At 39.8% G+C, this 12928-nt stretch overlaps 1 protein-coding gene across 3 annotated transcripts in view; it reads right to left on the bottom strand.

The window, feature by feature from the left end:
- Nucleotides 1-505: 505 nt before the first annotated feature.
- The window catches only part of LOC140227549 (lysine-specific demethylase 2A-like), a 45056-nt gene continuing 32633 nt past the window's right edge, over nt 506-12928 (bottom strand). For 2 of the 3 annotated variants that reach the window (XM_072307955.1, XM_072307954.1), the window contains exons 16-18: nt 10181-10231; nt 2665-3622; nt 506-2047 (exon numbers count right to left, since the gene is read on the bottom strand). In XM_072307955.1, coding sequence (XP_072164056.1) covers nt 1854-2047; nt 2665-3622; nt 10181-10231 — 1203 coding nt within the window. In that variant the 3' untranslated portion in view covers nt 506-1853. The remainder of the gene's footprint in view (nt 2048-2664; nt 3623-10180; nt 10232-12928) is intronic. The other variant, XM_072307956.1, reaches the window with a different exon arrangement.

Here is a 12928-nt window from a genome sequence, read left to right as displayed (position 1 = left end):
CTCTGCAACACAGGCATATTCATTTGTACACATCTTGAAACAGACTCCATGTCTTGACTGGAGAACTCTTGTGCCACAAAGATTGATTAAGGTTAAGAGGATGAAACACTTGACAAAGCACATCTTATACATTTGTATATCTCAAGTTCAGTGGCACAAAGGCAGGACTCTTGTGTATGATCATCTGCCTTTAACTTTTGCATGTTTGACAACCCTTTGCTCATCAAGCCGGGTCAAGCAGTATCTGGATGACATCCTACAAATTGAACTTCAGGGGTATCTTCCAAACGTGACTCAACTGTTTTCCTTAATTTGGGGGTAATTCTCGTGATTCAAAGCAACACAGTGGGCTACCAGAGAGGAGCCAAAATTAACCAGGCACAATGTCAGATAGCATTATGTAATGGAGTTCAATCCATTTCAGAGAAAAAAAAAACACTCTATGTCAAAATTATGAGTCTCAAATGTCTTTGACAGTTATATGGCTCACAAACGTCATTTAAGGGTGTCCATCATTTTTGCCTATTTGCATGATCATTCCACGTCATGGTACATAATCGCAGAAGTTTCAAAATGGACAAAAAACTCAAAACAAAAATTTACATGGATGGATCTTAAACTTCTCAATCTTTTGCCAGTGTGACTGCAGCTAATGACACTTTGTCTGAGAGAGTCACAACATATGCATCGGTGGCACATCACTTGAAATGAACATAAACTGTAATCAATTATAAATTTTTTTTTTTTTTTTGACAACCTCTCTGTGATTTAAAACAAAATATGCTTACCTGGTTCTTAACAATGAAAGCTGGCCAAAATTACTCTGACTCATCAAGACAGTGACAGTGGATGAAAAATATCTATATTGTCGGCAGTGGATTTTTGTTTACTGTATGATCAACACTTACAATGTGTGCTGCTTCAACTCGGGGGGGGGGGGGGGGGTACCCAATTATCATGATATCACAGTTACAGGTAGCTGCCAAATAACCTGCACACAAAGAACATACAAGTGGAGCATACAGAAGTTTTTGCAACCTTCATAAAACTGTGCTGTGACCTTGAATTTGACACAGAATGTTCAAAGGAAAGACATAGCTGCATTCTGAATATAAATTTAAACAGGAATATTGATGGAACTCTTAAGGGATGGCAAGAACCTCTATGACCAAGAGTACTTTTAAAACAAAATGCGTAGTAGCTATGACGTAGCAATTTTGCAACAGCTCAGAGCTCATGAAATGTACAAGCATTTTATCTACGAAAGCAATACACAAGTTGTTTGCTACGAAGGTAGATAAGATCGACAAATACTGTAAACGCTTTTATTTTTGCGTACAGATATTTGCGGCAATGACTGGGTCATAGACATTTTCATGAGATTTTCTATTTGGAGTTTGACATGGAGGCTATTACAAGTGCACTGCTGTCTGTCCGTTTGCGATATTTATATGTCGTCAAATTCGCAATCGACGATACATCTCTCATTGTATACACACACTCTAGAAAAACTTCTGGGATAAGCAAAACCTGCCCCGGAAGCGTAGTCATTTTCATTAGCCTAGTCCCCAATGTGAATGTTACTGCATCCACACAACTATTCCCACATATATAGAAAAATACCCATGATATCAACACCACGTCATATTTCACAGTGTTCATTGCACTGCGCACTGTTTCTATTGCAGGACTAACAGGGTGTCACCCACAGACTGGACTGTTGCATGCTGCCATGCCCTGTGCGATCACTACGCACTTCGGCCCCACAGGTATCATAATAGCAATCTGTACAGATGCCACTCTCTGGCACACACGGCCACTGGGGGCAGTCAATATTTCCTGCGACACAAATGTCAGTGCCTGGGAGTGCACATTCTCCTGGGTTTGTTCAGCACCATCTCCACCCCTTTCGTCTCTGTGAATTTCAGGCAGGCCTCCTGAGCAAGGTTTGGACAAGAATGCACCACCAGCTTCTTGAGTTTGGGACATGACTCCAGTTCACTGAAGACTGCCAGAGTCATCTTGCGGCAGCCAGCAATGTTCAGATCTACAAAGTAGATGTACAGGAAAGATCAAAGCATTATTCTTGGTGCCATGCCATGCCATGCCATGCAAATTGTTTACCTTCTGCCTCAATCATGGAGTAGTGTAAAAGATACTCATTCAGCTTTCCCAACCAGTGCATAATCACTTTCATTCTAATAACTTGGCATGTGTGTGAATATTAATCATATATACAGAGGTGAAGTAATTACAAAGGACTTTCAGAAACCAGTCAATGGTCGCTGTGAAATGAGGCTAGGCTATACCTAATCACCTATGACATAAGAGATCTACAAGTGCTACAAAATTAGTCATAGCCAAAATACCTTGTGATGTATGTATCTCAGCATTAGGGCACATGAAAGCTTCTGTCAGAATTGGGCATCTTTGAATACATATGTAGAGCCTGTTACAAGACTAGATTCTAAACTTCTATCAACGATTTAGCTTCAATCAAGTAACTTCTACATTTCAACCTATTCTTGTGCCTTGTCTTGCCTACTGATAAAATAGAACCATTTCAGATAGTCGAGACAGTTTTGGAGGATCCCTGACCATCATCTTCATTGGGAATCCATGATTATCATCTCACCAAGGACCAGGTAACCCTGGCAATCTTACCTCTCAGTGTCATCCTGACTGGTGACTTCTCATCCAGGAGGATTCTGACACTTGCATCGGTCAGGTTGCCACAGAAACTGACATCTAGGTGAGTTAGAAGAGGAGTGTACTGGACAATCTCCGACAGGGTGGCATCGGTGATGTCTGCCCCAGCTAGGCAGAGGGTCTCCAGATTAGAGAGACGGGATCTCTCATCAAAGTAGCCAGGTCTGTGGTCCACTGGAGGGGAGAGGAGGGCCTGGAGGGAGGCGTCGTTGAGGGCGCTGACCCACTGAAGGTCAAGGGAGGTCAGGAAGGGACAGACCACCGAGGCCAGGCTGGAGACAACCGGCCAAGTGGAGCCACCAAGTTTGAGCTCCTTGAGATTGGGCAGCCGCGGGAGGAGCCACGAGAGTTGTTTGGCAGAGATGTTGGTCCAGGAGAGGTCAAGAGAGGTCGGCTGCCGCCTCACGATGCCGCACAGGGCAGACTTCGGCACTGGTGAGATGCGGGCCAGGCTAAGGTGCTTCCACAGTGAGGGATGAATGCACCACCGGTTCCAGGTCTTGCAAACTGCCATGCACTCATTGAGAGAGCACTTGTCCAGGAACCGAAAGATATTCATCCAGTTGTCCCTGCTGAAGGGGTGCTTGGAGTCATCCTCCATGACAACAAACTCAGGAGGAGGACTGACTGGGGCAGGTCTGACCACGAACTTGGGCGCTGCGCACACAGGTAGCTTCTCCATCATGATGGGCTTCGGTTGGACTTCCGCCCGCAGCTTCGGAGGACGGCCCGGCCGCCCCTTCTTCTTCCCTTGCCACTGCCGCCAGCGCAGTCCGCTTTGGCTCTTGCGCGAGGATTGCATGTGATACTTCGCCTGCAGGACTTTCTGTTTGGCTAGCTGCTGGGTGGTGCCCTTTGAGCTGCGCAGCCTGGCCTGGAAGCTTCCTTGATAGCTGGAGCTTGGTTGTAGTCTCTGGAGAAGGGAGGGGAATAACCACAGGAAGATGGCCGATCAATGTCATTTTCTCTTCAATCTACCACATACTTGCTACACTTGAACGAACACTTCCTACAACGTAATCCCCAAACTATGGGTTAGCTCTGTCCACCACCGTGTCCATCCCTTCATGCCCGCTGACCTTGTTAAGGATACTTCTTCCAAAAAAGTGAGAGAGTCAGAGGAAGTGGCATTTCGTATTTCACTGCGCAAGAGACTTGGTATTGCCAGACGCAAGATGTTCAGCCATGACCACAATCCATGGTACATTTTCATCACCATCAAGACTGACGTTCGCAAGTATGTGGTGATCACTTCATCTTGTCTTGGAAGATGTTGTTCCATTCTCACTAGCTCATTCATTGTTACAGGAAAGTAAAAATGCATTGAAGGCTAAACAAGACCTTCCTGTTGCTAGCCTGCACTTTCAAAAAGACAAAAACATCCAACACAAACTTTGCAAGCATCCTCCACAAAGTCACATGCAGGACTCTACTTTCAAAGTTTCTCTCTCTCTCTCTCTCTCTCTCTCTCTCTCAATGTTTACAACTAGCAAAAAAAAAAAAAAAACAATCCTTTGAGAGAAACAAGAAAGGCTTTGATCTGTACTTAGTAACATAACATGTAGAAGCAGAGTCAGCTGTTACATAGTGCTTGACTTGCCAAGCAGAAAATTGAATTTGCAACATTGGTTGTGTATCTTTCCCTACTCACAAAATACAGGGTGACTTACAGGAATCTTTTCAATGTCCCTAAAAAATCACATCAAGGCAGAGATATACACTGTAATTGAGCAGCCATTGACCAAATTCCATTTGTAGACTAGTTAGATGGAAGACACATCATCAGCATCCAACTCAGAAGAGGCAGTAAAAACATACCCCTCCCTTCCCCCCCCCCCCCCAAAAAAAAGAGAAATTCAATGTTGCAGTCCAGATTTCAATCATACGGCAACTTTTATTCCTCATGGAACCAGCCTTCATCATTGCTGTCAGAATGCAATGTACACAGAAAGAATTTCAATATACATGTGATAAACATAGAATAGAGGGGATGATCATATTTCTACATTTTCTCCTAGATGTGAGACAAGCACACAGGCAAAAGTACGTAACCATTCTGTCTCAAGATTTTTGTTGCCTTTCTTATGTATGTCAATTTTCAGCAAAATTCATAAAAAATGAAATTTGCCTCACTTGATCTTGATCTAGAGTGACAAATTACTGTACACACCATATATTTAGCAAGTTTCCGACAAATTCGCAGGTGGTTAAATTCACGATTGTGGTGTTCAGTACTGAACAAAGAGTTGTCTGTACGTGTGCACGTCACATTCATGTCGGGATTGGAGTACATATTTTCTCGCATTTTTAAATTCGCGAATAGCACCCAAGTTGTGAAATTCGCGAAAATAAAAACCTCAAAAAATATTTGGCATATACAGTAATCAACTACGAATTTAAGATTTGAGAGTACACACATACTCAGTGCATTTGCAGCATATATTTCAGCAGCCTGCCTTTAAAGTGAGATATCAGATAATATCGTACTCCTGTTGTCAAATGCAACATTTGTATACAGTCAGCTCCATATCAGTGTGGTTAATGTCAAATGTTCATGAAACACGAAACTGTAATTAGCCCATGGCCTTCGTTTGTACCTACTTTTAGTCAATAATTTTTTCATTGGCTGCCACACCATACATTAGTGTGCCATACCACGTAACAATGTGTTAATGACATATCATTTAGCGTTCTTGATATCACATTTGCTATCTTTGTTCTTTGTTGTTAGCCGCTATTATCACTACCAACCTCACTTCAGGGCAACTGGACATGACTTCCAGGATGGCTGGCCATGTCCAGTTGCTCTGAATTGTCACAGGGGACAAAACAAAACAAAACAAAACAAAGCAGAAGGGAATATTGTGATTTTACTTTACACTTGATGTATCTGAGCATTTCAGCCATCTATAGTCACATTGAGAAGGGGGAGGGGATTGTTTTTCTTTTTTAATATAACAAGTCACTCACTCTTTCTATTTTCTGGTTTACACTTAAAGGCCCGAATTCACAAAGGTGGTACAAATGAAACCATGGTTTAAACCATGGACAAAAACCATGGAGCGCCAAGTGTCGCACGGAATATTTCGTTACGAAATTGGTAATTTCGATGACAAAATGGCCGTTTCATTAACGAAATCATCATTTAGTTACAAAATGTCATTTCGTTACAAAATAATCATTTCATCGACGAAATGACTGATTTCGTAACGAAATATTCCATGCGACACTTGGCGCTCCATGGTTTTTGTCCATGGTTTAAACCATGGTTTTATTTGTACCACCTTCGTGAATTCGGGCCTATGTGACTCACCTTGCAAGTGAAGGTGTCATCTACCCGTATATCATCAACATAAGTGTGAACTATTCTTTAGCTGTATGCATTATACGTACACAGGCACATCTTGAACAGCATTGCCTTTTTGAGGGACTCACCTCCCCCCCCCCCAAAAAAAAAAAAAAAGACCACCCCAGATTTAACTGTAGGTAACCTGATCTTCTGTATAGCCTCTTGCATCTAGACATCCTTCTTATGCCATATGTGCCAAAAAAAAATTACTTACGGACCCTCCGCAACGATGACCTTAAAATTATTAAATCAATCCAAGTACAATTTTTGGGTATGAAACAATAACTGATTACCCACATCTTACAGAAAACCCCTCCAAGTTCTGTCCACTGTGTTCACACATTACGCAGTTCCAAGAGCATCCAAGTGCTAAACTTGGAACAATCAGACTCATGACATGCTTTACAAAAATCCACATTTCTCTGTGACCAATTAACCACATTGAATGGGGTCTTCTGCAAAATATAGGCAAGATGTTATATTTTTAGACCCTGAAATTGCATTCAGTTTAATCATATTGGAAGTTATCAATGCCAAAATCCAATTGTAATTCTTTTTTTTTCTTTTTTCTTGACATACTGAAGATAACACTCCCATAGGCACACCCGCTTTTGTGTGTCCTTGGTGACCTCAATAGCAAGACTTGACACTAAGTTTTTTCTTTTGGTGGCCCAACAAAGAAATTTGGTCGCCCGATCGGGCCACCAACACATATTTTTCCTTAAAAAGTGGTGACCTCCATCTATTTCTGGTAGCCCTGGGCCACTGGGACACTGCTAGTGTCAAACCCCGAATAGACAGGTTTGAAAGTAACTTATGGTTGAATTCTTACTGTTCTGCATTCAAACATTGTCACAACCTTGACTGACAAAGTAGAAAAAGTAATCACTACATGGTAACACAATGATTTTCATGAAGCAAAGTAGTGGTGCAATGCTTAATTGATAAATGCATCAAAACAGAGAAAAAAAAAATCTCTTTTATTTCAATTTTCATTCAACATCGATAAGCATATTTGTGTAAGAAAACAAAAACAAGGTACTGATAGAAGGTTCTATACATATTTACAGATTTTCTTCATGTACAATCCAATATGTACAGCCATCATTTGGGGTCGGTAGCTGGTAATAGGGTTATTTTGCATTTCATGTGCAATTCTTTTTTAAGTGCTGATATTTCAAAAATACATACACATATTTCATGCAGAAGTCATCTGCACTTGGGATATACGCATTTATGTAAAGTGGCAAACTTGATGACATCAACATGAAATTCCTTTGATTATCATTTATCCCCCCCCCCCCCAATTTGCTGACCAATCACAAAGATAGACACTAATAACTTTTATATGCTTTGATGCGATTTGACTAGGCCGAACATATGCTGAAAATTCGAGGCCACATCGAGCAAGAGAATGTGTACTACGTGTGTCAAAGATGTACAGTGCATCATATGAAAATGAACATTTATCACATATCATATCACTTTTTTTCTCTTTCCCCTCCTCCCCCCCCCACCCCCCCACCCCCCCCCCCCCCCCCCTTTGATTGCACTTAGTGTAGAAGTACAGTACACCATACACCTTGAACATTCAGAACATTGTTGCATCGGCAGTATTTGATATGATTTCTGGTCACAAGTGTCCTAACATCGTGGTGCAAATGGTGTTTTCATTGTAAATACACACACAGTCGTTTTCTATATTTTTGGAACCGTCAGTACATACACTCAAATCAGTATTTATCTCCAAGGAGAATGGAACCCCAATAAACATGCATAATGTGAGCTGAGTGAATGCCGCAATACAGCTGTATCAGTTTAACACATACGTGAAGTTTGAGGAAAAAAGGACAATCCGTTCAAAAAGTCATGAACTGGTAAAACTTTGGTGGTGTCATTGCTGGATGAGAAGACTACAACAGTTTGAGACGTCACAAATGGACAGCCATATAAAGAAAATATAACGAGAATTCAGCATATTTTCACTTTTCTAGCAATATGAAAAAGCACTTGACTTAAAAAAACGGGGAAAATAATCTCATCCTTAACACATATCATTATCAAGAGGTGGGAATTTGTACTTTTAATAAGAAATATATAAGTTTGTAGAATTTTCTTGCATCTTTTTTTTTATCCAGTTATACATACATGCAACATTACAACCTGTTGTAGTCTTCTCATCAAGTGATGGTGGCACCACAACTTTAAAAATTCATAACTTTTGAACGGATTGCCAGAACTTATTTCATTGATGTGTTCCACAAATATTGCTGCATTTGTCCATAATCATATCTAGGTTTCATTCCCTTTAAAGAACTAAATGTGATGTTAAAGCAAAATATTTCTTCTAGGGACCCACCATGCTGTTTAGAGATTTGACACTTTCTCATAGATAGTCTCTGAAATTTTTCAAATTTCTAATTATAAAAAAAAAAAAATACAAGACTTTCCAGTTCTTCTGTCTCCTTTTGACATTTATACTGGCACATTCAAACATCGGACATTTCATGCCCAAATTGGCAACGCCATACTGACACTGTTGCTAGCAATACACACATCAACAAAAACAACAACAAAGGAACAGTGGAAGAAACCTGATATTTTGTACAATGACCATTCAACTACAGCCACAATAACAACAACTCTGAATGTTTTCTCTCACTATATCTCATGTCAGGAAAATATAAGTTTTGGCAACAGTACAAGTAGTCAACACAACTGAAGATATATGTGTATGAACTGCTTCGAAAAGCACTACATTCAATGGATGCGGACAAGCAAATTACAACAAAAAAATTGCAATGATTTGATTGCTAAAATAAAGAATTCGTAACAAATCTGTATTCTATGCCGAATCATCTCTGATGAAATTGAATCACAAAAGGGAAAGCTTTGGTTTCGTGGTTTCTCACAATTAACAAAGGGCTGACAATAATGCTCACTGATAATGGTTGTGTACATTAATTCTCTTAAAGCCACAAATACTTTACCTGTTCAAAAAATCATCACACAGAGAAGTGCCAAAACTTCTAACAGTACATCAAGCAATATCTCATAAGTATGTGTGTGACATCATGAATCTTAGCTAACGGTACTGGCATATTAATCTTTAGCATTCTTCAGTTAGATGGACTCTGATTGGTAGAAAATAAGCAGAAGATCATAGCACATCAGGGTATGAATTTGAGATTTTTATAATACCGCTCGACAAATGCATTTGGTTAATTAAAGCTGAGTGAATCAAAGTAGAGGAAAGATGAACCAAGGTAAAAGCTTATGATTTGAAACGGTAATTAATCCCAAATTATTTTTATTGACTCCTTGAATTTCTTTCTAGTCATTTAGCCACCAATCTTGCTTGTGTAGAAGTATGCAAGGTGGAACATAACACATCAAGGGCATTAAAAGCACATTTTCCATGTACACACCTGATTTCATCCTTTTAAATCAAATGATAGTTGATAGATGAAGTGTACATCTACACACACTTTTCACAGGGACGGGTAAATGTTGCAAGAAGCGACACTTAAGATTGAAATAAAATTTGTAATGCTGAAAACTTAGTTCCTGGATGATGACGCTACATTTTCATTTCATTACTACACGCATCTTTCTGCGTCAAAGGGCCACAGATTATGTCCATCTGATAATTCTTCCAAGTATACTTGGTAACATAGAAAAATAAAGGTTGAGCTTTCTGATTACCAACTCTCATCTTAACTTCAAAAGCATTTCAAATATTGGTGCAAAAAAAAAGGGAATTTAAAAGTCCTAGAATACTGAATGTACATGGTCACTACAGGTGGGTACAACAGCTTCTCAAGGCTGCATAAATTTTGCCAATCCTTGTGAGAAAACAAACATTTCTAATTTTCTGTTCAATAGTACTTAAAATGCTATTTCTGCCCACAAGAAATTTCCTCTTCCCTGTAACCATTACTATCTTCATTCTGTGGTAAGCTGCACACCATCCAGTACGACGCAAAAAAAAAGATAATGCTCCTTTCGCGCATTTCACACACAGATAAACATACACACACACACACACACACACATGAATAGAATTCTACATAGAAGTGGGGAGGATTGTTATCTGAGACACTGTCTCGGAGAGCTAGCTACCTTTCCCCCTCGCAGCTTCCTTTCCATCAATGAGAGGCTGCCAACACTCTCCTGAAATAAACCAATAGAAAGAGAAGGGGAAGTTCAACATGAGGATTGCAACATGCAAACAGAGCTTGGGGTTTCTTCCTTTTCATCCATACAGAATCCAAGGTTAACAAAATATTTAACAACAAATCAGTACCTGGTGAATAAAGAATTTGGCCTGGATGTTGCATTTGCTACAGTAAGTAGCAGGTACTGCCAAAACAGAAATTTTCGCATGCGTGAAACTTGCGTGAATTTCGCGACATGCCAAGATTCGCGAAAGTACAAAATGCACACGAAAGTGTTTGTCTACAGAATGTATCGCATGCCAGTGGCGCTTCACAAACTTTCGTGCCGCAAATAAAGGCAGTCAGCACCAATTCGTGAGAGTTTCATGCCACAAATGTGTCTGGTCCTGCAGTAACGAGTTCGGCAGCATGTGATTTGAAAATCTAGACAGGCTGATACAACAGTGTTATCTGATGACATAAGGGAGATCTGATTTACACAACTGACGTGACTAAAAAATGGAATACTGGCACATCTCTGTACTAGTTCCCTTTTCCATGAACGAACATCTTATCACACCGCAATATAACAAGACCCTGATCACATGATCACAACCTCAAAGTTGCGATTACCACCACAGTGCAAACCACGTACAGCATGCAGCTGCAGTAGCAGGACTCCTATGTGATCCTCAGCTCGACACATTCATGAACCCAAACTACATGCCCACTAAGTGTTGCGTAATCATCATTTCGGTCATGCCAATAAGAGCTGACTTTTGTGTTTGCCGTTTGGGAGTTGTGAAGTTCAATCAATTTGTTTGACGTCATGAAATGTGAGATGCGAAAATTCATTACTGCTACCTTCAGAGTAGTAGCAGTAGTTGTTAAAAACTACTGGATGGATGTAAACTTAGCTAGTTTCATAATGATAATGTCAATGATATGGTGCCCTTACAACTGAAAGGTGCATTGACCTCCAAACATCTCAAGAAAAGTCAATGCTCATCAGGGGAAATCCTGCTTGCTTGCTTGTAGGCAGTCTTTGAACAAGTCAATTATAGCCTACATTGTACTAGAGGTGGGCTATAGAGGGTGACATTTTCAGAACATGCTCATCACACCTTAGTTTGATGACTTTGTGCCTACTGACACCATTTTTGAAAAAAAGAACGAAAAAAATGCGAAATCCAGGGTGCCCCGGCCAAAATCGTTAAAAATCCAAGATGGCCGCCGTTTCGGCTTTAAAAAGACATTTTTGGCTATAACTCGGCTATTTTTTGGTCAATTGTGATAGTTTTGGTGTCTAACCCCATGTTTTAGGGGTCAAGGAAATGGAATATAATGATGATTTTAGTGTAAAACCAGATCTTCCAGATGATACTAACCTTTTTCCCATATTTAGGGTTAAATTTTCCTCGTCCTTTAACCCCTACCCCACCCGCCATTTTTGCACTTTTCTCTGTATTTTTTTAAAGTCATGTTATCTACCATACTCTTAATAACAAGTTCTAGCTATTGATCTGGTATTTTCTACCAACGATACAACAAGAAATATACAAATAACTTACGTTTTATGTGTATGTGTCATGCAGATACCGGTATGTGGCTGGTACATTCAGGATGCATGGTAACTGTGCATACAGTGCTAATACTGTATCTGCTTTATGGTTCCCATTGACATTTGGTCATTAGACTTTACCAATTAGTCAAAGTGTACAATTCTACTGTAGGTGTACAATTTTGTAAAATGACTTGAATAAGAGTTCTTTATATGCCAATTGTCCTGCACAAAGGTACTTGACTGGATGATGTACATTGTATCTGCCGTCTTGCCTAGAAAACACATTTTTTTTCATCTTTTAGCCTAGTTTTTGTGTTTCTCCATCACCACTTGGTCCCTTATTTCTCATGGCTGCTTTTCCCTACCATGTATGGTATATTGCTGTACTTTTATAAGGCAAGAGTCCTCACGTTTCATGGGAAATTTGATAGCATTTGAGTCATTATCCAACCAGTTCTATGACAAACAAATGTTATGTACAATGTATGTTCCTCACATCTATATCATCATAATGGTAGAGTCATCATCTCACTCTCTGTGACTGAAAGTTACAGTAGAACTGTACAATACAGTGTATGACTACACGTCTAAAGACCAAATGTTAATAAAGCAGATACCATAAAGTTTAGCCACTGGCTTCACAGTGACCATGCATCCTGAATGCACCAGCCACATACCGGTACCTGCATGACACATACACGTATAACGTAAGTTATTTGTATATTTCTTGTTGTATTATTGGTAGAAAACACCAGATTGATAGCTAGAACTTGATATTAAGAGTATGTTAGTCAACATGACTTGAAAAAAATACAGAAAAAAGTGCAAAAAATGGCGGTTGGGGTAGGGGTAAAGGACAAGGAAAATCTAACCTTAAATATGGGAAAAAGGTTAGTATCATGCAGAAGATCTGGTTTTACACTAAAATTATTATTATAATCCACTTCCTTGACCCCTAAAACATGGGTTTAGACACCAAAACCATCACAATTGACCAAAAAATAGCCCAGTTAATAGCAAAAATGTCTTTTTTAAGCCGAAACGGCGGCCATCTTGGATTTTTAACGATTTTGGTCGGGGCACCCTGGATTTCGCATTTTTTTCGTTCGTTTTTTCAAAAATGGTGTCAGTAGGCACAAAGTCATCAAA

Source organism: Diadema setosum, chromosome 4 (assembly GCF_964275005.1).
Source record: "Diadema setosum chromosome 4, eeDiaSeto1, whole genome shotgun sequence".
Classification (NCBI taxonomy): Eukaryota; Metazoa; Echinodermata; class Echinoidea; order Diadematoida; family Diadematidae; genus Diadema; species Diadema setosum.
This window is presented reverse-complemented; position numbering and strand designations above follow the sequence as displayed.